Source organism: Populus trichocarpa, chromosome 4 (assembly GCF_000002775.5).
Source record: "Populus trichocarpa isolate Nisqually-1 chromosome 4, P.trichocarpa_v4.1, whole genome shotgun sequence".
Taxonomy (NCBI): Eukaryota; Viridiplantae; Streptophyta; class Magnoliopsida; order Malpighiales; family Salicaceae; genus Populus; species Populus trichocarpa.
In genome coordinates, this window is record NC_037288.2 from 22710273 (window position 1) to 22738031 (window position 27759).

General features: G+C 32.7%; 4 protein-coding genes across 6 annotated transcripts in view; 1 reads left to right on the forward strand and 3 right to left on the reverse strand.

Moving 5' to 3' along the window:
• Nucleotides 1-1778: 1778 nt before the first annotated feature.
• Nucleotides 1779-10239, reverse strand: LOC18098304 (ribosome biogenesis protein BOP1 homolog). The gene is given in 19 exon segments (XM_006384957.3): nt 1779-2126; nt 2744-2922; nt 3169-3253; nt 3347-3574; nt 4338-4398; nt 4519-4589; nt 4675-4781; nt 4864-4996; nt 5091-5241; nt 5341-5443; nt 5527-5635; nt 5716-5872; nt 6069-6170; nt 6302-6419; nt 8902-9056; nt 9172-9276; nt 9658-9741; nt 10000-10103; nt 10106-10239. Coding segments are annotated over 19 exon segments (2175 nt in total). The 5' UTR covers nt 10143-10239; the 3' UTR covers nt 1779-2040.
• A 3312-nt stretch (nt 10240-13551) lies between these two features.
• On the reverse strand, nt 13552-16713 carry LOC18098305 (nifU-like protein 2, chloroplastic). The gene is made up of 4 exons (XM_006384958.3): nt 16495-16713; nt 16276-16387; nt 15811-16121; nt 13552-13965 (listed from the first exon to the last, which is right to left on the reverse strand). Exons 1-4 carry the CDS (start codon nt 16585-16587, stop codon nt 13777-13779), a joined length of 705 nt encoding a protein of 234 aa, XP_006385020.1. The 5' UTR covers nt 16588-16713; the 3' UTR covers nt 13552-13776.
• A 4363-nt stretch (nt 16714-21076) lies between these two features.
• On the reverse strand, nt 21077-22072 carry LOC18098306 (WEB family protein At1g75720). Its single transcript, XM_006384959.3, has one exon. It carries the CDS (start codon nt 21951-21953, stop codon nt 21240-21242), a length of 714 nt encoding a protein of 237 aa, XP_006385021.1. The 5' UTR covers nt 21954-22072; the 3' UTR covers nt 21077-21239.
• Nucleotides 22073-26852: 4780 nt separating this feature from the next.
• The window catches only part of LOC18098308 (DExH-box ATP-dependent RNA helicase DExH7, chloroplastic), a 28431-nt gene continuing 27524 nt past the window's right edge, over nt 26853-27759 (forward strand). Inside the window, exons 1-3 of one of the 3 annotated variants that reach the window (XM_024599262.2) lie at nt 26853-27207; nt 27275-27380; nt 27493-27701. In XM_024599262.2, coding sequence (XP_024455030.1) covers nt 26914-27207; nt 27275-27380; nt 27493-27701 — 609 coding nt within the window. In that variant the 5' untranslated portion in view covers nt 26853-26913. The remainder of the gene's footprint in view (nt 27208-27274; nt 27381-27492; nt 27702-27759) is intronic. The other 2 variants (XM_024599261.2, XM_024599260.2) reach the window with 2 other exon arrangements.

Consider the following 27759-nt stretch of genomic DNA (forward strand, 5'->3'; position numbering starts at 1 on the left):
TCACAAAACAGAATCGAGTGTCGCCATAAGAGGCGGCGTTCGATGCGCCTCGCCACCCTAAGCATAATGGCAAGGCACGTGTGCCGCAGACCACGAAAGAGCTTTGACTGGGGGTTTTTCCCTCCCTCCCTCTCTCCCCCTAGAAAATCATGTTGTCCAATTGCCTAGCTTACCAAGCCCGCAAGCACTTGGCCTGGTTTTTTTTTTTTATATATATATATATATATATTTTAATTTTTCAGTTTTTTAAAAAATAATGCATCATTTGTGTATATTGTTTCAAATAAATTTTTTATTTATGTTTAGGTAGGTATGATTTATCTGTGGTTTTTTCTTAATTTTATATAGATTAAATATTTTTTTTGAATATTGATTTTTTTACAAGATTTTTAATATATACAACCTTTCACTGTTTTTTTTTTAATTATTGTTTAATAAATTTTATGTGTTATGTGCAGCCTTGCATTTTTTTGTTTTTTATAATTATTGTTCAATAATTTTTATGTGTGTCGATTTCCATTATAAATTTCATGTGTTTTTCTATTATAAATTTATTTTCATAGACGAATTTATTAAACATAACCATGTAAATTACTGGTGTTGCAATGTGAGATATCTTGATCTTTATTTTTCGCTTGGTTTTCTCAATTTCATTTTTGTTTATTGTTGATGAATTTTTTTTATTACTTTACACAATGGTTATTGAATTGTTTAATTATATACGTGCATATGTTTTTTTTATTTACATCTAAGAATTTTTGGGCCAATACTTGATCAAGAAAGTTTAAAGGCTTTAGGTGCTCTTAAGTTGCTTTCTCTTGAGGGGGAATTTATCTTCTAAAATGAGTGTTTGAGGAATGTACCATATTCATTTTATACATTAGGTCCAGATATATAAAATATTTTTACAAATACTTAATTAAGTTATTAAAGTCCTTGCAGTAACAAAGAGTTGACAAACATTTGTTATTCTTTACTTGCTAACAGTTGTTGGGACTTCACTTTTTACTCAAAAGTTGGGTTTTCATATTTTTTTTGTTTATTATGTCACCTTTTGTTTCGAGTTGCTCAAAAAATTTCTATGTTAGATTGATGTCTCTTTACATTTTACAATTTAATTCTTATATAAAATTCAAAATAGTTTAATTAAGTTTTTTTCATGTTACTTATTTGTTACTTGAAAGTTAAATCATATACCTTTTAATGCTACCAGCTCTTGAATACATACTTAAAAAATGATTTTTTTAAATTGTTTAAAAATTAAAAACAGCACACGTTCGAAAAATAACCTGCCACACAGGTAACCTATCTAGTACATTATAAAAATAGAAATAGCTTAAGCTATTATAAACCATCAAATTCCAACATGTTAACGAACAATGAATCATATTTTAAACTTCACCCAAGTTATATTTTCTTAAGAAACATGCTCCGAAAAGATCTTTCGAGTCTTGTAACTCTTTTTTGTGATGCGAAGTGGCAGCCAGCCATAGTTTTATAGCCACAATGGAAACTTGCAGTGGCCAGCAGTCAGATCATCAGATAGTAATTGGCAAATGGTCTACGGATGCTGTTCTAAAAATAGAGCTGGAATAAAAGCATAGAACAGACTCCAGAATAGGAAGCTTAGAATACCTATTTGAATCAGTTCCATATCCAAGCCATCTCTGTCATGTTTCCAGGCAGTATCTCTTCTCACCATTGCTTTATTTCATTGGTTAATTGAAGCTACTATTGAGAATTGAATGACTCAAATAATTGAACAAAAGAAATTCCCAGGCACCAAAACAAAGAGAATCAAGATTGGATTAAAATGATAATAAGAGAGTAAATTCTGTCACCGTCAAAATTATAATCAAGGCCTGTTCGAATACCACGTGCAACACTAAATGATGGAATATCAGTAGCTGAACCTATTTGTAATGCCTGGACTGTAATTTCTACCACACAATACAGCTCCAGCTTCATTAATCCCTACGTCATTGGCTTGCAATCTTTCTCAAACTGGCCTGAAATAATACATTCTTCTTTTTGCATCATCTAGTGACAATAAAGTTTTATCAAAGAATCAGCACCAGCAGTGAATAACCAAGGTTGCCGTGGGTGGAACTTGCAGTCCAATACTCCTACAATACAATCCAGAATCAATTGCAACTGTGTCAGTTTCATCTCAACAGTTGATGTTGGGAGGGTTCTTTTGACTGGTATGTAAATGCATTAGCACATATACAATATGACATGCTACAAATACTACACAGGAAACAGAAAGTTTAACCACAATGCAACCCCATACGATCACTTCTAGCAATAAATGAGAATCAATTTGATAACTTGTATCATTATGTGATGAAAGGAGAGTATTAATAGCCAAAATGGATCAGTACTTCCTGTTTTATCCGTCCAACCAGCCAATGAAGATGTAGAGTGATGATTATGAGAATCAAAATATGTTGAACATCACAGAGGTGAAGTTGTATCAGATCTGTAGTGAACATGGATTTTTTTGCCCGAACTCAGATCTTGTAAAACAAATTATGGCTGCGCTTTGGCCAAAACTGTTCTATTATTGGAAAGTCATATCCTTCAAGTGCTTATGAGGAGCCAGCTTTGCTCAGAGTAACTACTAGTAGTATATGCTCAAATTTCAACCCAATCCTAATTCAGGAATCGGACATGTATCTACCCCATACTTGACAATATGTGTGCATATGTGTATGTGACATGTGTATCACCAAGCACTGACCTCTTCCATTTGAACTTGCATGCCCACGGAGAATTTCCAGAGGAACAATAAGAGGATTCTGATTAAGATCTGAATAAACTGTCCCATGAAAAACATATGCAGTGCAATCATCAGAGCATGATGCAAATAAAGGGTATGAACGGTGGAAGGCCACATTGGTTATGTCTTTGGGATGACACCTGAGAAATTAGAAATTCACATCATATAAGGCATGAAAAGAAAATCACATCAGGAAAAGATGGTCATCACACAAAATAAAAGCATAAAAGGTGGGCAAACACCAAATTTAAGAGTAAGCACATGATTTTATATGTATACATTTTCTGCAAGATTCATCTGGCTGAATGCTTGAAATATGTCACTTGTTTTAAAATTTCATATTGTTTTAAAATTAGTTGACCAAATAATATGATCAGAATTCATACTTGAGAACTTTGTAAGGTTTAGATGAAAGGTCCATGTCAAACCAACATAATTTGCCCTCTCTGCTTCCCACAATTACGTTATCACCTGCACGGAAGTCAAACCCGGAATAAGAATGTTGTAGGAAAAGAGATATATATGATGACTTGGAAAATCTATCAACAAGAATGAGGAGCAGACCAGCAGGATGAATTGAAATAGAGGAGACTTCACGTAATCCAGTCTCCAGCTTCTTAATCAGCTTTTGCTTCACCAGATCATAAACACGGACATTCTTCTTTGTTGAAACAAAGAAGATGGAGCGAGTAGGATGAAAAACTGCTGACACCGGAAGTCCATGCAGCTTAAATGGATGTCTTTGTGTAAATTTCTTAGAGAGCTGGTGGATAAGAATTGCTTTTGAATCGCGTAATTAATTGGTCAAGGCTACAAATCATAGGCAATTGGCATTCTTGTTTCTTTTGGCTTTAAGTAAAAAGCTCTGACATGTTCTGTTGTTTGCATGTCATTAGTATGCATGTCTAATTTCATGGATATCTCAAAGTGACTTGAGCATGCATACCTACCTATTTCTGATAAATGAATCACACTTTTCGATATAGAGTTTCCCGCATTACACGTGTTAATTTCACAAGAAGATTAACAGTCCTTGGAATCAAATGAAAACAAAACCAGAATACAGTATACAAGATGGGTGAGCTTCAGAGCATGGCCTTGCTTTGGCAAAAAGATGCAAAAAATCCCCATGGACTAGTAACACTAGAACACAAAACAGCAATTCTAAGCTCATGGACATAATAAGATCAAAGGATTGTCAAAAAGTGGAAATAAAAACTACCCAATGAATCTACAAAAGATGAGAAATGCATGCTTTTTTAGTTTAGAAACATCATCCACATTAATATGCAGCTCATCTACCAACCATTGGCACTGAATGCAACACATCCCTCACTGCATATGAAGGAAAAAGCATTCCTCTGCAATCATGAAATTGTCTTCTTACAAAGAATAAGAATGAATAAGAGCCGGAAAAGGATAAATAAAAGGAAAACTAAGTAACCAAAATGAGCACAGAAAAGTTAAGTGAGACCGGTAGACTTCATGCATGGAACAATACTTTATAGAACAAGAAACAAAACTACAATCAAATGACAGTGAAAGAAAAGGATATCAGCTGGCATCACAGTTGAGAAATAGTCTCCTTTACGATGCCATTCAACTGAAAATACAGCCTGCAAGAGCAAAAGAAAGTGAGGGATGAATAAGAAAAAAGTTTTCAAATGAAGTATCTTCCATTAAAACTAGTAAAATAGTATATTTCACCAATGTTCAAAATGAGCAAAGAAAATTACCTTGAAATGCCTTAACCTGATTCCTTCATGTTCATCATCTTGAAGCCAGCTCCAGCCAGACACCTTGTTGCCTATAAATAACCAATAAATGGCAAAAAATAAGAAAATTCCCGTTGGCCATAAAATAACAATGCATGAGCCATTTTTAACACAGACCAGAATCTTCTGGAGCTTTAGGTGTCTCAACTTGCAGAAGCTCCTTAACTTTTCTCTGTATTTCTTCATTTCCCAACCCACTGTTCAAAAGAAATACATCTTGTCCCCTGCCAAAGTATGCTTGCTTTAATTTTATGTGATAAAAGGCTCGACAAAATTAAACCCACTGAAAAATGCAATAAGCCTTACACAGTGACAGCCAAGATAGGAAGCTCCGGCAAAGGATTCCATGCTACATATTGGACAATTTCACCAAACTCCCAGACTTTAATACATCTACAAGTCTCAACCTCCCACAAACGCACAGTTCCATCACTAGAACCTATCAGAGAGCATGAAAACATAAGATCCACATCCAAGGATAAATTTGATGTTTGATGGATAATACAATAAATGCTGAAGATGAACATCCAAACCTGAAGCAATCCACTGTCCTGAAGCTTCAGTGGAAATGGACATAACTGCACCCTTGTGTCCTCTATACTCAAGATAGCATGTCGCTGGGTAAGGTCTAAGATCTTTTCGGCTTGGCAGCTTAGGCTTTAAAGATTCAGGATCAATATTAATCTGCAATATCAAGAGTCCAGATTCTGATTAGCTTTATGACGTAGAACTTTCGATAACTTGCAGACTAACTTTAATCTCCAATCTGGACTGGTAACTTACACGTTTCTTGCGAACTCTAGGACACAAGTATAAATCCAAGCAACGCTCAAAAGAGTCTTTAACAGCATTCTCATAAGCTGGGATGCTCCTCAAAGATGTAAACCTGAGTGGATGAAATATTGTTAAGATGCTAGGTGTTCAAAGATAAACAAGATATGTAAATGAACAGGTCAAGAATTGAGTTACCTTTTAGGGATAAATTTAGGACGGTCTTCCTCATCCATCAACTGATAAGAATTGATCTCCTCTTGTGTTGGGATGTACTCTAGAGAAGGATTGTATGACTCCTCATGACCTAAAAGAAAAATCAAGTTTAATAAGTCCCATTCATTCAAGCAATGTGAAAAAAAAAAAAAAAGAGATATAATATCATACCTGGCAAATTTGGTTTTGGTGCAGGAATGTAAGACAAGTGCCCAGTCTTTTCTGATGAGCTAGCATCGTCCCCCCACAACATGTAGAAACGGGGCTCTTCTTTAGGCTTGTCAAACTTTATATATCCTTTGCGAATTGCCCTGACAAGTCCAAGAACCTGTAGATTCATAAAACAGAAGGCACAGAACATGAAGCATAGAACCATGTCATGATTTCACAAATGAACCTCTCCAGATAAAATTCAGAATGGTAATTCATTAAAACGATGATGGCCATTCAAATAAACCCTAAGTTGAACGTAAATTATTTATCTCCTCAACGATCTTGGATCAATAAAATATGAAATGACTTGCCTTTTTAGCTTCCCATTTTGAGGGGATGAATCGACTCTTTGGCTCTGGTGCATTTGACAATGGATGCTTTGCATCTTCCCATTTAAACCAATCAACATAAGGCTGAATGAACACATAAGATATCAATTTTGAGCATATAATGTTAAGCATTATATGTGTGGAAAATGATATGATAATCCAAAATTATAATTGTATAAAATATTTGAACATGGATATGAATGAGAACTACAGACCACATATGGATCAAAGTCAGCATGTGGAGCTTTTCCTTTGAGCATTCTACGAACAAGTTTGGTTTCATCTTTTGTAAGCTCTACTTCCTCATCATTGTACTCATCATAAATCTTGCGCCTGAATACAAAAATATTCACCATTAGCAAACACATTAGCTTAGATTAAACTTGATTAAAGTTGATACTTCACAATTTTCTCAAGGGGTTGGGTGAGGTTGCTATGTGTATGTGCACTTCAAAGATAAATTTTATTAAGATAGAAAAGGAGAAGAAAATGATTCATCCTCCTGAATAGGAAGTGCAAAATATTGAAGGATGAGTGTGGTCCAGTCATGCTGAAAACAATCAAGACAGTCATTATAAAGTTCCAAGTTTTTTTTGTTCAGGTTGAAATCGGCCGATTCAATTCATACAAGGAGTGCCAAATCAATCCACAAAAGTTCCATGAGTTGGACATCATAAAGACTCCATATCCAACCTCCACAATAATTGCTCTAACAAAAAACAATTATTGACCATTTTTCCCTCTCAATCAAAACACTAAAATCACTAGAAATAGCATAATTCTAAACAACCTTAATTTTTCACACCCAATGTTGTTGAAAAAGCTCGGGACAATAAAGCAGTGATCCACTACCGCTCTTTGAGCCTATGAACAAAAAGCAGCACAGGCACATATGCCTGGCACACACATTTCTATAGCACTAAAAAAGATCTAGAATAATAACTTATCTACCCAAATAAGAAATAGTAGACTGTAGTGCTATTGCACAAAGGTTGTAGGGGTCCAGGCTATTTAAATGTTTTGAATTTTCTATCTAGTAATCTGCATAATGATTACCAATCATTGAACACTAAGACATGATACTGCATTCTTTTCTATTGTCCTTACAAAACATGAACACTTTAACGATATGTGTATGATTCAAACAATGACTCTACCATCGACAAAACTATGAAAAATTACTAATAAAATATTTCCAAAAGATAAAACCATCATCCTCATTAAGTATAGAATGAGCATTAGAAGAGAAAGATAGTGCCCCTCTTGTCTTCCTTGACTACATGCTTTTTATTCTTTTTCTATTTCTTCTTTTTTCTCTTTTTCAGTTGCAATCTTTTACATTAAACAAATTTCCTTAAAACATGAGATTTCCATGTCCTAAACCTCTCGAATTTAGGGTGCCAACAATGAACAACCCAAATGGTCACCTTTCCTTTCCTTCCTTGCTACGACTGAGGTAAATCCCTCATCAGTCAGTTTCTTTTATTCAGCATCCGCAACATAAATAGGAAACAAAGGTAAACCCTTTTTTGGGCTACATTTGGCACCACTCTGATGCCAAAGCTGTGTTTGGCTAAGCTATGTTTGGCCGGAAAAGGCATCAGATTGGTGCTTTTTTGGGTGCTTCTAGATGATTTTGATATGGAGATGTCAAAACCATCAAAAAGCACCCAAAGAACTATTAAATTGATGTTTTTTAGACCCAACACACTTTCACAAAAGCACTTGCATAGCATTACCAAGCACACACTAAATAGGAAACTAGCATGCTTGAATGACGAAAATGCAAACCCCGATAGAAAATATGTTCACTTTCCAAGACTGGGTAAGACTCTCTTGACAACATGATCCTGAAATGCTATTGAAAGTAATATCTTTCAATGAGGAGCAGAGTACTAGGTCATTCCTAAATGCATCCCTCTCACAAGGCTCGACATCACTCCTCAGTCAATTCTACCGAGAACAATGACAACAACTTTGCATAAGAAAGAAGATGAAGGATCATTTTCACAAGGTCACAAGCCCATTAATGATGCTTTAAGCTCCTCGTAACAATAAAACATGGTGGAGGAAGAGCAAACTCTAACTCAATGCCCCCACCCATATTTAAATACACTCACATCCAACACTATATTGAAATTTCAACTAACAAAATTTTAAACCCTCTAAAAATCCAACTAAGACAACTCCTTTTCCCTGTTTTCCTAGTACTATGCAACCATTTGTTATAAACAATATAGTGTGAGGAAGTGTCAAACCAGAGAAATCAGATACACAGTTGGGCCCTATCCAATTCATAACATTGTGATATCTACCCAATATTTTTGTGGACTAGAATGGATTAGCTTGAGAATCTTTCAAGGAAATGAATTATTTTTTTATCGTATCTGATAAAATAGTTTCCCCAACTTCTGATGCTCTAAAGCTGGTTAAATACAGGGGTTTCTTACTAGATAAATGAAAATTGGGGGGGTCATTTGGTACTAATTTCTACTTTTTTCTTTTCCGGAAGGATGCCATTTATTCAATGATGTATGGCAATAATTATTCCTAGTCACAATCACAAAAAGGAGAAAATAAAACCATGATATTTATGTTGGAACAACAGCTGACCGGTCCTTGCACATATAACCACAAAACATAGGAAGAATAGAAAAAGATAACTCCAAAGATAGGGAAAAAAAACAATGAAGCAAGTAACTAAGTGTGGATGGGGAAAAAAGCCTAGATAACAAAAGAAAAATAAGGAAAAAGTACTTTGCAGTCATTGATAATATTGGCATGAGAAACACATGGATTCAATTGAAAAACTTACCAATTTTTTGAGTCGTCAACATTTGCCAGAAATGAATCGAGTTTATCTTGTCTTTCTTTCTTTTTTATCTTCTTTCCAGCAATGTCATACCCAATATGTTTTTCATCCCTATACCACTCCAAGGGAACATCACCAACCGTATTTCTAGGAGCCACCTTTTGAATGAAAATAACCAAGCAAAATAAGTTCCACTCAATAAGGAATTAAGAAAATACCGAAATAAATTAAAATTTATTTTTCCAGCATCAAAGGAAGGTGAAAAAAATGTACCTCATCCTCAGAAGAATCACTTTCTTCAGCTCCTAGATCAGGTTCAGAGTCTTCACTCTGACCATCAATGGCCAAGCCCTCACTACTGCCAGTGTTGTGAATGCCCTGCGATAGTTATTATTAAGATATTAACGTACAAATGACCACAATACCATGGAAACGTTTCCGGGTGAAACATGAAACTTCATAATGTCAAAGAACAGAGGAAAAATATTCCCCTCTGTTTAATTTTAATTGCCAGGAATCTATAAAAAGGATTTCACTATAAAAAAACTTGAGCCCTAATTTTGATTAGAGCCCATTCAAACTACAACCACTTCTAAACCAAGCATTATGGCTAGACTAACGTTTAAATACAACTAGCCTTCTCTTTATTTTCTTTGCCCTGAAAAAGCACATGCTAGATAACATCAAAATTTATTACATTTTTTTTTAAGTGTATGTTGGTAAATATTGCACATGCAAATGCAGGCAATTACCATGTACCTCATCTCCAGAGGATTCACCATCGCCAGCTTCTAACTCTCCTACTGATTTATAATCCTCGGAATCATCATCCGCAGAAAGTTCCTACCATAAAAAAGTTACTCAAAACTCATTAACGTTTTACAGAACAAATAGTCAAACAAGCACAGCACTAACAACTCAAACAACCAAAACAGCAATATCCCATCAAGTATTTATCACAAAATAACCACGGCAGCTTATTACCAGCTGTGAAAGCACAAAAAAAACAAGCTTATATGAGCACGAACTGAGGTTGTTTCTGCAAACGGTAGAAATATTTCATGCTTCCCAGCAAAACCCAGAAGATGAAACGGTGCATACCTTGTAATCAGTTGCTGTGTCTTCTAGTTTTTGAGCAAGTACAGATTCTTCTGTGTTGTGCTTCTCTTTCTTGGTGGGTTGGATTTTTTTACTGTTCTTCTTCTTTTATCCACTTCAACTGATTCTTTCTTGCTCGCCCCCATTGTCTCTCCTGTCTATCTCTCTCTCTAAAACTCTCTCCCTTCGCTCTGTAAACGGAAGGTGGAGCCTTGCAGGGGAGAGAAGGCTGTCTGCAACAAGAAAATGGATTCGCAAAGGTAGGGTTTCAGGGTTTTAGAGGGAGGCATAAAGTACTGGGCTGAACTGCTAACTAGTACATTGTTAGCCCAATTCTGAAGTTCAAACCCACAAGCAAGGAAAACCCATAAGAAAGACACTTCATATTTAAAAAGCCTTGATACAGAAAAGACAAAAAAAAAGTATTTGATTTAAAAAATAAAGATTTGTTATAAAATAAATTTGTTTCTGATATGGTTTTGAAATTAATTGTTATGCTCTCATAGGTACAAAAAAACATATTCCTTTTGTTTCTATTATTTTTATATATATTATTTTAAAACAATAATTAAATGCTTCCTAAAAGAAATTATCCGTTTTGCATGAAATATTTCCTAACTATTAGGTATTTTCTCTCTTATTCTTAAAAATATTACCTAGAACTAATCGAGGAGGGGAAATTATTATTCCCCTGCTCGATTATTACTCGGTATTGGAATTAATTTTTTTTAATATTTAATTGTATTCTTTAATAATTGATAGCATCAAGCTTTAAAATTTGTTTTGATTTTTTTTTATCAAGTTATCTTAATATTATTATTCGAGTCATGAGTTTAGTGGGTTAATCTGATTAACTTGAGTTTTTTTTTATTTTTCCTTTTTCAATTGATTTTTTTTTTGTATTTTATGCTTCAACATTTAATTGGAAATTAAGTTTTATAATTTATTTTAACTTAATTTATATAAGGTTATTCCGATCTCATGACTCGAATCACAGACTTGGTGGGTTAACCTTGTTGAATTGGGTCATTTTTTTCCTTTTCTTTTTCAATTTTAACCTTCAACATTGGATTGTTAGGAATTATGATTCGCAATTTATTATAGTTTATTTTCTATGAGGTTATCATGATCTAATGACCCGGATCACGGGTTTAGCCAGCTAACTTGAGTTGATTTGGGTTGTTTCTTTGGTCTTTTTTAATTGGATTTCTTTTAAAAAAATTAATCAATCAATGTTAGGTTGATTGGGAATTTGGGTTTTTAATTTGGTTTCATTTACTTTCTATGAAGTTATCCTAATCTTGTGATCTGGGTCGTGAAATTGACAGGTTATCTCAAGTTGACCCGAATCAATACAACATGTTGTCGTCTCAATATTTTTTAAAAAAATATTATCTTGAATATTTTTATTCAAATTATGTTTTTATCGGTCGTATATATTATTTTTGGATTTACAAAATCAATCTTGTTATATCAAATTAACTCTATTATGATTTAATTTTTTTTATATTATAAAACATGTTAGTAATATCTAAATATTTTATTTAAATATTTAAAATATTTCATCTAACCTGCAGCAAAATAGAAGTCATTAATCTAGTAATCTAGTTCACTCTAAATACTTTTACAATTTCTCATATATTTTTTTACTTTGGATCAAGAATACTAGTTACCTAACCCACGTTAGGTCGCAGGTTGTATTATCTTCATCATCTTCGTACAAAAGAAAATATGAATATACAAAAAATCTATAAAAAAAGAATTCTTAAAAAGACACAGAAGAGGATACATCTAACACGTAAAGATAATGAATCTATTATCTTCATCATCTTCATGTCCCGGACTAGAAATCTGCAGCAAAACTACAGGAGCTGAACTGCAGCAATGGCTGGATTTTTCTTTCGTAGTTTATGTGTTATAGGCACTCGTAAAGGCGTGAATCCAGCTGCTGGCCCTGTTATTCGGATTTTAATATATGCTCCTCGATTGCCACTAGCTCAAGAGATCCTCCAGCAGCCCCATCAAGGCATGGCGTTGTCTCGTCGAGTACCTGGCACAGTTATCAAGCATATTATAAGCTAACAGCGATGGAGTTTGAGAAGAAAACAACCATCATATTATTCACAACTTGGGCTTCTTCTGGGATTGGAGAGCTAGCACTAGCAGGGTGTTTGTTTACACGCAGAAGGAAGGAAATGTGTGTGTGTGTGTCACTCCAACCATAAGCCTGTGAGGCTATTAGCCCTAATGATAAGGAGAACATTGCCAGTCCAAAACAGCTCAACAGCTTACATCTGATATTGTATCTGAAAGGGAGTCGCTTCAGGAGCCTCGTTGAAATGAACTACACTGCCACAGAATTGCTGTAGTGCTTCTGGACATGTTAGACTTGACGAAAGCAAACATATATTTTGATAGAAAAATAGAATTTAGTAAGAGAGAAGAGGGGAAGGAAGTGTAATGCAGGAGAAAGAGACTACATCCTTGGAAACAAAAGTTGAACAGAACCGACCAAATAACAAAAGGGAAATCTTTTTTATTTCTTTTTTTTGCGTTTTAAAAATATTTAAAAAGAAATTTAAATTTTATTTTTGTGTTTTCATATTAATATGTTGATATCAAAAATAATTTTTAAACTAAAAAAACATTATTTTGATACATTTCCGAGTGAAAAACACTTTGAAAAACAACCGCTACTATATTCTCAAATACCCTCTAAGATATAAAAAATCTTTAATTGGACTGCATATCTCTTTCCGAGAAACATTATTAAGTAGCGTTTAGGTACTGTTTCATAATAAAAAAGACAAATAATGAAGACAAAATGAATATATTTCTATATATTTTATATTTTAAAAATATAAAAACTCACTCCAAAATTATTACGAAAACATATTTATTTTATATTTTTATTTAATTTTTTTAACCAAACATATTTTTATCACTTACACTAACTATACCCTACCCCCAAAGACTCATGTGGCGCAACCAAAGAGAAGCTAGAAGAACTACTTAATGATGAAGATTTGCATATGTACTTTTGGGAATTGAAAGCAAATTTAGGTGAATCCTCAATTTTGGTATTACAGGGATTTCTAAGTAGGTACGTAAATGTCTGGAGCCATATGAACTCTTCAGGTATCATGCTTTAAGCAACTATCAAATATGCTTTATTTGAGGGGGAAAAAAAACTTTTGACAAAAGTAAAGTAATTCACAAAAATTGTAGGAGTAATATAAAAAAGTAATTTTAGTAAGAGTAGAAATTTTAATTTTATAATATAAAAATATATTTCTTTGGACATTCTTTCAAGAGTTTTCAATTTTATATATTACTAAATACAAGTAATAAAAACTAAAAATTAAAAACAAAATTAGGCTAAGAATTGTTATGTTTAAAAACAATTTTAGATTTCATTCAAGCTTGCAATAATCCACCTCCAGTTTTTAACCTAGCACCAATAACCAAAGTTTTACAGGACACCTTTTCCCCTACTTATCTCACTAAGTGTCGGATTATCTGCATATTTATGCTTGAAAAAACATACCAGACACATTTTGAACCAAAAACATAGTCTAAATCATCTCATATCTACAACTATATTTCACTGAACATGGTGAAGATAGTTGTGTGAATACAAAATGACTTGCAATCTCAATTTCCTTTAATTGGATTTTCAGAATATCAGTATTCAAGCAATTGCACCCATCTAAACTGTACACAATCTGATAACTGTTTATTTGATAAACTCATGTCCTGGCCTAGAAATCTGCAAGAATATCATAGGAGTTGAACTGCAGCAATGGCTGGAATTTTCTCTCGTAATTTCTGGGTAACAGCCACTCTTACGGTCATGACCCCAGCTGCTGGTCCTGTTATTCGGATTTTAACTATTGGCTCCTCAATTGCCACTAGTTCAAGAGATCCTCCAGCTGCCCCAACAAGGTATGGCCTTATTTCTTCCAGCACCTGGCACAATTAACAAGTTATCAGCTAAAAACATTGAAGTTTGAGAAGAAAACAGCCATCACATACTTTATAACTTGCATCTGCATATACATGCAGGTATTATAGGCTTCTTCTGAGAGCGGGAAGCAGGGGTGTTGTCATAGGAAAAAAGAGGAAGATATATGTATATATATATCAACCCAGCCATCAGCCTATGAGGCTATGGGCACTAACGAAAAGCAGAACATTGCCAGTCAGAAACAGCTCTTATCAGAAATTGTATCTTGAAGGCTGCAACTTCAGGGGCCTCGATAAAACAAACTACACTACCACAAAAAATCCTGTTGCGCTTCTGACCATCTTAGACTTGACAGAAGCAAACATATATTTCAATAAAAAAATAAACTTTAGTATCAGAGAACAGGGGAAGGATGTATGATGCAGGAGAAAGAGACTTCATCCTTAGAAACAAAAGCTGTAAAGAACCATCCAAAAACAACAATGTTATGACATCTAACTCTCCAATTTCACTGCAAACCTGCTGATGAACACGACTACATATTAATGTGACAGCACTGATTTGAAGCTAGTAGAGCTACGACTAAATCCTAAAGCAGGACAAAAAAATGCTTCTACCCTAACACTGTGTTTGTTTTGAGGGGCTTAATGGGGAGTGGTGGGGTGGGCTTGGAACTCCCAAACTTTGTTTGGAAATTTTTTTTTAAGAGGAAGGGTAGGGAATGAGAGGGTTTGCAAGAGAATGGGAGGGTTTTCTATAAGCCCCCAAACTCCAGTAACTGCTAAAATCCTTAACACTCCAAACGAGCGAATGGTACAAGTTTTATAATTTTTGGCCTCTTTTTCCCTTTGTTAACCTTTTTTTTTTATCTAATTCCAGATCTATCCTTTCTATTAGAAGGATAAATCAAAACGTATATGGCCTATCTTCTTTCTAAACCCATATCTTTACAACAATACAATAAATCTTCTGTTAACAAACACCAAATCTCCTATTTCAAAAGTTTGATTGAGTTTTTCCTTTATAATCTGCCAATTTATTATTCCTTCTCTCTAGCTTTCGTGCTCTTCTACAATAGCTCAAGTAGAACCTTATTAACAATTTAGGAAACTATTTGTTGGTTTGCCTTGATGACAGTTTTCGGACCCCGTAAGCTAATCATCTGACAATAGGCCATGCAGGAATAAACCTAGCCCATAATTCCAATTCCATTTTCATGCAAAGGTAAAATTCTCTTAGAAGGGAGGGAAGCCTTGGTATTAGGCATGATTGAGCAAGTAGAGGACCATTGACCATGCATTCAATGATTTCAAAGATTTAACCTTGCTCAAAATTCCATAATGGTACTATGCAGTAACCACCTGCAATTTAAGTTTCTCCAAGAGGGGGGAAAAAAACAGGAGGGGGTTGAAACTGCTTAGCCAGTAGATGCAGTTGGTGGAATATCGCAGAAGGGACTCTCAAAGTGCATCTTAGTTTAGACAACTTTAAGATGTATCTTAAACAAACACAGCACCCTAGACCAAAATAACATACCAAGAGCTAAAATAATAGTTGATGCAAAACCATGCCGGTGAAGATTAAGTTGTAAATGAAGGAAAATATTCCAGAATTTCTGAAGCAAGTAGAGAACCACAGAGATGATTTACGCTATTAGTGAATCGAGTGGAAACCTACACTCTGTTCTTTTCTTTTTCAATTTTCACCCTGCAACTTAGCATCTTCGAATTTTTTTTTTCATTCAACCATTACAATGTGGATATTTACCCGAGGTCATTCACCATTCAATAACTGTTCAATTCCACAACATATAACAGCACTAAAAATTAAGGCTCCAATTTGATTACCTTCTCTATATTTTCTTCCTTCAACTCAAGTCCGGTTTCTTCATCCGATATAGCTTCTACTGCAACTATCTCAGGAATCTTTTCCATTAAACGACGCTCAATACCCATCTTCATTGTCGTAACAGAAGCAGAACAAGAACTGCACGCTCCTTGTAGTTTTAACCGTACAACATTCCCATCAATCTCATGTAATGCCACATTACCACCATCTGAAATCAGATAGGGTCTAACCTCATCCAATACACTCTCAACATTATCCGCGGTTAACGGCAATTCTACCGCCGAATCTGGAGTAGCAACAGCCTTTACAACTATACAATACCAAAAAATACCTATTCAGCAACATTACTTAACAAAATAAAATAAAATAAACCCATTATTCCAAATTAAAAGAAGAGAAATGGGTATGATGATTTAATTGAATCAGTATCCTGAATTATAAGAAAGAAAAGAAAAAAAACGAACCTAGCCTCCTCTGTGTGAAAGAAGGCAGTCGAGCCCGTAAGGAATGGCAAGGGGTGCCTCGCCGCAGCTGATTGGCGCTCCTCACATGGGCACCAAAAAAGCCTTTACAACTCTGTGAAAGCATACGGGATTCAAATATTCATCTTCATAATAAGAACTGATTAATAATTCCAGGAAAAAAAAGAAGAAGAAAAAGGAGACAGGGAGAGAGAAGGAGACCTTATGATGAAGAAGAGGAAGAGGAGAGCTGCAGGAGGTGTCTAGGGTTTGTTGGGCGCTACAGTGAGTTGGGTTCCAAACCACCGATTGCATCTCTCTACTTCTTCCTTTGTTTTGGATTTTAGCAGGAAATGGGAAGAGCGGACAGTGGTTTATGGGAGATGGGAAAGAAAGAGGAGCGGAGAAAGCTCTGTCTCTGTTTGTTTGGGGTGCTGATTCCGCCAAGAAGGCATAAAAATAATTACCAGCTACCAATTTTTTAATTTTTTTTATCAATTTTTTCACTATAAAAAAGTATACCGTTAATACTTTCACCCGGATAAACTATGCAGAATTTTTATTTTTTTTATTTGATTTTTTTATTTTTTCTCAGTAATTTAATCCTAATTAAAAATTAATTAATTTTATTTTTTTTATAAAATAATGGTATTGAAATATGAGAGACCATAAAAATATCAAATATAGATGGCGTGCCATAAATTTCGCAAAATATAAGTTTCGCAAAATATATATTTTAGTCTTCGAACTTAAAAAATAACACAAATTTTAGTATCTTAATATTTTTCAAATTCTATTTAGGTACAAAAATTTATTTTTGTTATTTTTAGTCCCTGGTTCAGAGGAAAGAGAGAAGTCACCAGATTCTTGCGGTAAAGAGAGAAACATGTCATTGACACCGATTTAAACCACTAAAACGGACAATATATGTGTCAAATGGTTCTATTTGATGAGGAAAATTTATATTAGATGTTTTTTACTTTTAAAATTCATGAAAAACAGATCTAACCTCATGTTATTTTTTTATTTTGGGTTCCTTTCAATTTTTAGGATGGTTTTTTAAGGGCATAGATAGGTTTATCATGATTCTTAAAGTGTTTTATAGGTGTTTGGGACAAAATGAGTTGAAAAACAGATTTTTTGATAAAAAAAATTAAATCTTGATTTTTCGACCACAATAGTAGCCGAAATCTGGGCAAATCAGACGACACATTGTTTGCCATAGTAGGTAACGTGTCATCTGATTTTCTTTTTCAAAAAAATTAGGGTCGGACGACATGTCACCCACCCTAGTTGCAAACAAAAAAATAAGAGCCCTCTCACGCAGGCTCTAAAAAAAAAGGTTGGTAAGGCCCAACAATATCTGACCTTTACTTTTTTCTAATTATTTTTTAAATTAATGATTTTTTATGGTTTTTTCTCTATATTTTTTTAATTTATATTTAGATTAGTACTCCTTCACTCTTTTATTTTTTTTAGAAAACCTCTTTGAAATGACGATTATTTTTTTGGTTATGCATTTAAATTTGAAGAGTTTTCTGATTCATTTATAATTTCTTTTAATCTTTTATATGGATGAACTTTATTTTTTTAAATAACAAAAATATTTTCAGATAATAATTCTAATATGTGCAACTTTGAATGATGTTTTTTTTTCACCTTTTACTTTATTCAATCAATTTAATTTGTGTCTCTATTTCTATTATTGTTTGCTTGAATAAAAAAATTATTTTAATAAATAAATTTAGCAAACACAACCGAGTAAATATCACATCTTTAAAGATTAAATAACTTGATCTAAACATGTCTCTCGATTTTTCAAGTTTTATTTTTAAATATCGTTAAAGAATTTTTATTTATTTATTCGCACACATAGTTCTTGATTTATTTAAGTAGATGTATGCATAAATTTTTTATTTGAAATTAAATTTTTTAAACTACAGAAATACATTGAAAAAACCTGCATATATATTTTTTTTATAGAAAATAAAAATATATGACCCGCCGCGGAGCGCGGGCCACATAATAAAAAAAACTAACCCGTGAGTTGAATTTACTATACTATACACTTTATCACAAATCACCATCACGGTAGATTATAACAATCAATTTTTTTAAAAAAAATTGATTTTCAGTTATCAATTTGATCTTTGAACTTGTTTTTTTCACAATTCAACCATTTTGAATTTAAATTAGCACCAAATTACTTACATTTCTTTTTAAAAAAATGATTGAATTAAAAGATACAAGATTAAAGTGAAAAGGACAAATAACATAGGTGGTGACTTCAAATTTAATTTGAAAAGTTCTTCAGATGGTAAAGAGTAAATGTTGTTGTTGCCTTGCTATTTACGAAATGACAATTGAACATGAACTAATGTGGTGTACTTGTGAATTTAAAAGGAATCGCGAGGGGAGTACAACAATAATCAGGAAGCGCAAATCGAGCATCAATGGCAAGTAGGTGTTTCACACCTAAACTCTCTTTAGTTAAGAGTGAAATTAGTATTCTATGTTATTTTGGAATTTAACTCCTGCGAATAAAGCTAAAGGGAGGAAAGACATGATAAAACGAATGTGGATTGAATTCTGATTTTGGTTGTGGACTTATGGACTCTGATTTTGAATAATGAACTAAAATGATGAATCCTAAACAACTGTCTTTGAACTTGATTAGTCGATCCCGGATATGGGCGGCTAATGATGTTAGTAAGATTTGCTAACATCGACATAATTTTGATGGAAAAATAATGAATGTTGGACTTGATTAACTATTCAGATTAAGAATAGTTAATGATATCGACAGATGATGTTGGTATCGGTAAACCCAGGATAATTTGATTAGCTTCCCAAGAAGGAGCTAATGATGTCAAGAGACCTTGGCATCAGCATTACCGTAAAAATCTCCAAAGTGAGGTGGAAAAGAATTGATTGACTATTTCGGGTTGGAAATAATTAATGGCATCAACCGATAAGTTGGTGCCAACATTACCAAGAATTTGATTAGTCGGTCCGATCAAGGGTGACTAATGACACTAATAGAAATCATTAGTGTCGGCAATAACCTCCCTAAATTTGGGATAAGGTGGTAAGATGGGTGTATTCAGTGAAGAATAATGGATAATAATAAAAAAGAAAAACTATAAGTGGGTTACGAAATGATAGGCCCTATAAGTAGTAAAGGAAAAATTTAAGTGTGGATTTCATGGACAATAATAATCATGTACTAACGAGTAGGCAATCATATATGTAGATACATGTATTTGTTACTCCCCCTCATCTCTATTGTATTTTTGCTTTTCATATAATTATTTCCATAATTTGTTATAGCAGGTCCTTCATATTCATGTCGGGAGTAGTGTCCTAGGTTTCTAGTTCCTTTTGTATGAATTAGGGAATTCATGTTTCTAATTCCTTTTGAATGAATTAGGAAATTAATGTTTCTAGTTCCTTTTATATGAATTAGAAATTAAATGAATGTCAATGTATTTTGCCCGAAGTAATTATATGAATCAAATTGTACTAGTAACTCTTTATATTAATTATCAAGACTTAAGATTCTTACCATTTTATGCTTGTAATATCGATATTGCTTATCCATGTTTGACTACCGTTTGTATGTGTTTGTAAATAAGAAGGAAAATGAATATGAGTTATTATGCTTGTGACTAGTAGTGAATATTGTGGTTGCGATGCAAAATGAATATGTTATGATTGTGGAATGAGCATGAAATGTGTGCAGGATAAATTATCGATAACTTGGAATCTTTCCGATATAGGGGAGACTCTGCTGAAATTTTGATAGAAATTTTGGTAAACCTTAAAAAAAATCTAACAAATTCAGTGGTATAATTGTGTTGTTTGATCTCGGAAATAAGGATGTTATACATGATCTTTTTATCGGTAATATGTCATATTCACCGATGGATATACCGACAAAATAAAACGAGTAATTTTTTTTCTTTGTTGTACTTATTCCGTATGTAAATCCATCGATGATTATTTTACTGATGAAATTACAAACAAAATAAAAATTACCGAGGAAAGTTTTTCCAATGAATAGTAATCGTCTACGAGCCCTTCGGTAAAAGTCATACCAATGAAATTAATTTCTAACCATCGATGAAATATTCTATTTGTAAATTGAAAAATTCTTGTAGTGAGAATTGCATAAAACCTTTCAAGGTATACTTTTGTTTTATAGAAAAATTACATAAAACCTTTCAAGGTTTGAGCATGGTATGTAAAGTGTAGTTTTTTAAATGTTGAAGGGAAAATATTACCGCGTTCAAGTCTTGTGAGATTTTAAGTAATTTTTCCATGTTTTATTAATGTCCTAATATCTTGGTATTTTCATGCTTAGAACATCCTTGCTGTTTCATGGGTAATTAAGAACATATAGATATATAGTAATGATTTTGATTTTGATTTTGATTTGATTTTAATCTTGCTGCAAGAAACTTGGAAAAATGTGATGCTGGAAGAAGGAAAACACAAGAAAAATTCATCCAATGCAGCTAGTCATCATGCTCTTTGCATTATTGGATGCTGGAATCCATAGTTAACTTTCTTCCCTAATAATTAATTTTGGGAACCAAAAATATTGTGGAGTGCCTGAAGCCATATATATGAGCTAGTTTGTCCATGCACACATGGAGTTAAATGAAATGGATAAGTAGTTCCTCTTGCTTAATTAAGGAAAGAAACATGACCCAGATCAAAAAAGATCCATGTCAATGGAAGAATCAACTCGGGATTCTTCCCTCTGCCTGGTATATTTAGGGTTTGCAAGGCTGCAAAACTATGAACAGGCAATATTGGAGAAATTCTCCAGTTTTTTAATAGCGTGGGCACAAAAAACACATTACATATGCATCATATACAGAAATTTAACTCACCTTGCATGCAACAGTGCATGCATGCACACACTTTTCTACGACATCAATGGAAAGTTTTTCCAAAATTTCTCAATTAAAATACATTTCAGGGGATGCATATAGAGGGTTGTTAAGAGTATTAGAAGAACCTTTTTTCTTGAAAAACAAATCTCCCACAAGAGGAACAATAGGCTTTTTTTTCATTACGTTCCTCTCCTTCTTCCCTCGGAAGGACCCTTGCTCTCCCCCAAGATTCAATATCTGAGCCAAGGTTGGAAAATTCTCCATTCTTACCGTCAACTCTCTCCTCCTTTCTTCCTCCTTGAGAAGATCTTCCATCTTTTTCCTCTCAAAACTCACCGCTATTGTCGACTCTGCCGCCTTTTTAGCCGCAGCTGCCTCTGCCTCAGCCAACTTAGACAAATTCATGTGGAGCTCAGCATTCAATGAAGCCAGTGCAATTTCGGTCTCGGACTCTCTCTCCTTTAGCAACTTCAGTTCTGCCTTTGTTTCCTCAAGTTCAGCCTCGAGTTTCTTAAGAGTACCAAAGATCTGATCATTTTGTACTTCATGATGATCTTCTTCGGGGCTTTTGTAACTGGGGCTTGGTGATAAGAACCTCCATGCATTAGTTTCTTCTCTTAGAGGAGTATAATAAGGCTTTGGAGAGTATATTTCTCCTACGAGAAATCGCTCGCCGAAGATGGCAACAGCTTCTCTGACGGATCGAAATGGGCGAGAAGAGTCAACCGAGGAGCTGTAGTTTTTCGCTGGTTTTGGAGAAGGAGTCATTGGTGTTTCCATATTGATGTAGAAAGTGGTGTGTTTGGAAGGGGTAAGAGGGAATATTTGATGATGGCCTGCAGGGTTGGCTTGGGCCTGGTTTTCTTTGCTTTCACTTCAAAAGATTACAGAGAGAGTAAAAAGAAAGAAGAAGGTATGGGAAATATTGGAGACTGTTGTTTCAAGGTTAAGACAATAGAGGAGGAAGACAAAGACTAGTAAACTACCAACGGTTGAGGCATGTGATGGAGCACTCGAGCACGTACGGATGATAATTAACTCTTGATCAAGAGATCAGATTTGCTTAAGTGTGATTAAAACAAATCAAAGGATTTTTGTTCTAATTGAGACAACATATATATAGACCTCAAAAAGCAAATTGAAATTGATCAATAATAGAAAATTAAAAAATAACAACAAAAACATTAATGGAAAATCTATCTCTGCAACTGTCATTTTTGGATCTGCCAAACATGTAACGACTAGAAAAGAGAGAAAGAAGGGTTTTGATTAATCATTGATATATGTCGTTCTCGGATTTTGATTCGTCGTCTGCTTACAATGGCGACTGCAAGAATTTTAGATAAAACAGTGGTGATCATAACTTCAATACTTCAATGTCTCCTTCTCTGTCCATATTTGTTTTATACGTTCAGTTTGGTCGATTCAAAAGCAAACAATTTGATATGATCTTGCGCTCTTTTGTTTTTTTATTATTATTATTATTATTGTTTAGTTCAATGGAGTAATGATTTATTTTATTTATTTATTTTAAGCTTCAAGTCTAGTTGAAAATTTTTTAATGCAATGTAAAATGATTTTTTTTTTTTTTAGTTTAATATGGGTGTCCGGGCCAGCTTGCGCTCGACTAATCCCACGGGCCCTGAAGTTAACGACCATGTAAGCCTCCAATGTTATGATCACATGGAAACAATACTGATGAAGTTAACTCCCCAATCCCTTTTATTTTAGTCCATGGAAACAAGTTGTTGAAGGTCAACTTGTTAGGCTGATTATTTGTTTATTTTGAAAAGTTTAATAATTTTTTATGGTAGACATTCGAATTACTTAAGTTATTTGCACATTATTAATCTTATGATCAAATTTACCTTTAATTAAAGTCAAAAGTAAGTATGAACACGCAATTGTGATGATGTGTAAAGGTGCCTAATTTTGATTTTTTCTATATAATGTTTTATGATATTAATATCTTTTATGATGATTTTTCCTAAATTTTGTGCTAATTGAAATAATTATATACCTTTATTTGTCTTAGGAATCGTATCATATCTTATTCAATGAAAGATGCTTAATTTAAATTTAATTTCATAAAAGACTCGAATCTTAAAGTTTCTTCATAAATAAATTAGTAATTTGAATTATTTTATTGTTTTCTTTAATCACATTTTATAACATGAACTTTTAACTTTAGAATATTTACATCCATGTTCTCTATTATTTTTTTTAGCTAAAATAGCTAGAACTTTCTAAAAAATATTATCATATTTATGCTCTCTAGAATAGGGAGTCGTGAATCTTTTATTAATTTTTAATTGATTATTTTTTATTATTTTTAAATTTTAAATACTATAATAGTTATATTTTAATGACTATATTTCAAATGTCATGCTCTCAGTGGATGTATTCTAATAATTATATTTTCACTTATAAAAAGAACCACTTAAACTCTCATTTTCATTCATCTTTTAACGTGTATCGTATAAATGTCGACATGCTTGGTTACTATGCATTGCAAAGTATATAGATTCACTGCTTGGAAGTGTAGTTATGATTAAAGTATTTTTTATTCAGAAATATATTAAAATAATATTTTTTTATTTTTAAAAAATTATTTTTTATATAAAAATATCAAAATGATCTAAAAATATCAAAAAAATATTAATTTGAAAAAAAAAAAATTTAATTTTTTTTCAAAAATATTTTTAAAATACAAAAATAAACAGGTAGTGCAGTTGGTTATCAGGGGAGAGAACGGTAATCCAGGAGAAAAAAAAGCCTGATTTTGATCTGATAATGTTTTTCTTTAAATTGTTTTTGCATTACCTTCTGTGTATTATTATTATTATTATTTTGCTTTCCTAAAATTTTCCGATCCAAATTATTTTAGCCCAATTTATCCTTTGTTTGACCCAATGCCAATATAGGCCTGATTTAGCCTTTGAAATCTGGACCCATATATTGATATACATTTTAAGCTGTCAGGTATATTTTATTAATACTCATGTAATTATCATTTTTTTCTTCCAACAAAATATCAATTGCTTTAATGTTAGGGGTACTTTGTTATTTTGTACATCTCATTGGTCATTAAAAAAATTAATTGAGAATATAATTATCTTTTTTATTTTTTTAAAACACACTAAAATAACTAGATTACCCTTCATAACAAGTTTTTTAGAGTAGTAAAACAATGGCCTTTTTATTCTTTTTACTTTTTAATTATAGTAAAATTACAACTTTACCTTTTGATGCAAAAAAATAAATAAACTTTGTGTTTAGTGGTCTTTTTGTATTTTTACTTTGGTTTTTTTGCTATTACTAAGGAACCAAGGGCAATTTGTTCTTTTAATAAATATTAAATATTATTTAAATTAAATAATTTTTTAGCACGTGGGTGACGCTGCGCATTTCAAACAATGGATACGGCGCCTCCCAACGACTAAAAATGCCTTTCCGCGGTGTCATTTAATTAGTTATCTTGTTCTTTTCTTGTTGAGGCGGCACATGTCGACGTTGGTAGAGCGGTTTCTCGGCGGTAAGGTTTTTTTTTTTCTCTCTCTCCTTCCTCCAAAAAATTAATAACGGTCCTTTTTGTTAATAATATTTCAACTCCAGTCCTTATTATTTTGATTTTTGATTTTTGTTCTTTTTCATGTTTTCAATTTGTCATATATTATTTTTTAATTTGGTCCTTATTCTTTTAATTTCTATTTTTTTCTTGGCCTTTTTATACAAATCTTATTTGTTTTCAATTTCATCTTTAATTCCAAATTTATGGTATATTATTTTTCCAATCTGATCTTTATTCTTTTAATTTTTTAATCCTCCTATTAAAGTTATTTTATTTTTAATTTCACTCTTCAATCGAAAATTTATAGTTGCCCTCTGATTTATTTTTTATTTTGGTTTTGTATCCTCATTCTTTTAATTATTATTTTTTAGTTTTGGATCTTTTTTCTCCAATTTCATTTTTCAATGTTTGATTTGTTGGGGATTAGGTTTTATATTTTTTTCCATGCAAGGTGCTTGTGGTCTAATAACTTAAATCACGAGTTTTTAAAGGTTGACATTCTTTTTTTTGTTTTTATTGTTCGACATAATTTTTTTATATAAAAAAAATAGCTTTGTGGTTTTCTAAGATTTATTTTTTATCGGGTTATTCTGATCTTATTACCTGGGTTGTGGGTATGACAAGTTAACCTAAGCCATTTTTTTTTCTAATTTCATCATTCCATATTTAATTAGTTGGAGATTGAACTATATCATTTTTTATGTTTTGGAAAAGGGTTTTTTTCTCGGGTTATTGTGATTGTTTTTTATTTTTTTTGTTTGGTTCGTTTACTATTGTTGCTTATTTTTTTTATCATCTATTTAGAATAAAATCAATTTATTTTATCAGTCAATATTATAACCCGAGTCGTAGATATTTACTCTTTTTTTAAAATGTGTTTGCGACATCTAAACATTATTTTTTACAACAATAACAATAACAACAATAGCACGACTATGCAACATAATACAGGTCCGTGTCTAGCACACAACTCATTCTTAGTATATATTTTTGTGTGTGTTTGATATTATAATAGCTTTTATAATTATGTTTTGAAAAGACAAATTTAAAACAATTATAAATTATAAAGATTTTTAAACTCAAATTTTAACCGTAAATCAAGATAAAAAACAAGTTTAAATTGTAAAAGTCAAATAACTTTTGAAGTTATGACCAACCAAAAAATATCTCCAACTACATCATCCTATAATGTCAAACATAACTTTTGACTAGGATGACAGTAAAAGTTCAAAGAAAAGTGTCCCTTCAGTCCAAACATTAATTAGACTTGTAACTTGTTATCTCAAAACATATTTTAGGTTAAGTTTACTTTAAATAAATTATTTTATTAAATTAATATTGTTTTATTTATTTATAAATTATAGTTTAGATTGATTCATTGACTTACAGTGTACTCGTAACCTAAATCTTGGGTTAAGTCAACTCTAAATTAATTCTTATAATGTTGTCCTAACATGAAAGCATAAGAAATAGTTTATAAAAAGCCAAAAAAATAAAAATAAATAAACAATCAAACAGTCTCTTTAATTCCTATCACCATCAATCTATAAAATCAATAATTTGGACTTCTTTCACATGAAGCTAGTCTTATTTATATAAAACTATATAAATCATTGCAATCTACTTGATTTAATATTTATAAAATTACTCATTAATTAACATTAAATAAAAAAATCATATAATTATCAAAAATATTTTCAGAATAGCATATTATACATTTTGGATGCATATTCAATATATAAAAAATCCTAATCATCCTTAATTTTATAATGAAACACTATTATTTTTATCTCTTTATTTCGTAACTTTATTAACAAAATAATTGATTATTAAACTATAAATTAACAAATATACATAATTCAACTCCTATCCTATTATAAACTTTAAAATAACTTAAGAGATCTTAATAAAAAATAATATTATAGATGTTTTATTGCTTTAACAGTTTAATAAAAAAATATTCAATATTCTTTTTAAATTTTCGATTGATTTAAGTTAAAAAAAAAACAAAAAACAAATGTATTATCAAGAGTTAGCTTGAAGGCTAGAATCAAATCACACGGTACCGTTTCACCAAACCATTAAGTACTTAAATACCCTCCCATCGTCTCCCTTTCTCTGCACTCTGCAGAGAAAACCCAGACCCAAAACTCCCAAAGAAGGGAAAAAATGGCTCCCAAGAAGCCACAGAGAAGCAGCAGCAACAACAAAGCATCCTCTTCGAAATCAAATTCATCTTCTAATTCCGGTCCAAGGCTCCAGATTTCAGCCGAGAACGAGAACCGCCTACGCCGTCTCCTACTCAACTCCACAACCACCCCGCCTCTACAAACCACCGTTACTGATAACACTAACTCTCTCTCTAAAGCTCAAAAAGCTAAAAAGCTTAAGAATATTTACGAGAAACTCTCCTGTGAAGGCTTCTCTAATGATCATATTGAACTCGCTCTTTCTTCTCTCAAGGTAGTTATCTTTCCTGTTTGCTTTCTTCAAAAACGGTGCCGTTTTATAAAATTTTGTTTTTGGATAGGATAATGCGACATTTGAGACCGCGCTTGATTGGTTATGCTTGAATTTGGCTGGAAATGAGCTTCCTTTGAAGTTTTCTGGCGGAACTTCTCTCAATTCCGATCGAGGTGAATGTTTTTTTTATAATTTTATTTAGGTATAACAATGGTCTAATTTATGATTTAATTATGTCTATATATGTGTGTATTTTTCGGAATGTTGTTGACGCATATTTTGTAGGGGCTGTTAGTGTGGTATCGACTGCCAGGGAAGATTGGGTTCCTTATGTGGATTCGTCTAGAAGGGTTGAGGGCGAGGAGGAGGAGCAGCGAGTTTTGGTTAGAACCAAGGCGCGGTGGGATGAGGAGGATGGTGATGGTAATGTTCTTGATTTCCGCCAACCGTCGCAAGCGGATTGGATTAGGCAGTATGTAGAGCAACAGGAAGAGGTATGCATTAGGAGAGCTTTTTTTTGTTGCTTGTTATATTTTTATATGCATCTATTTT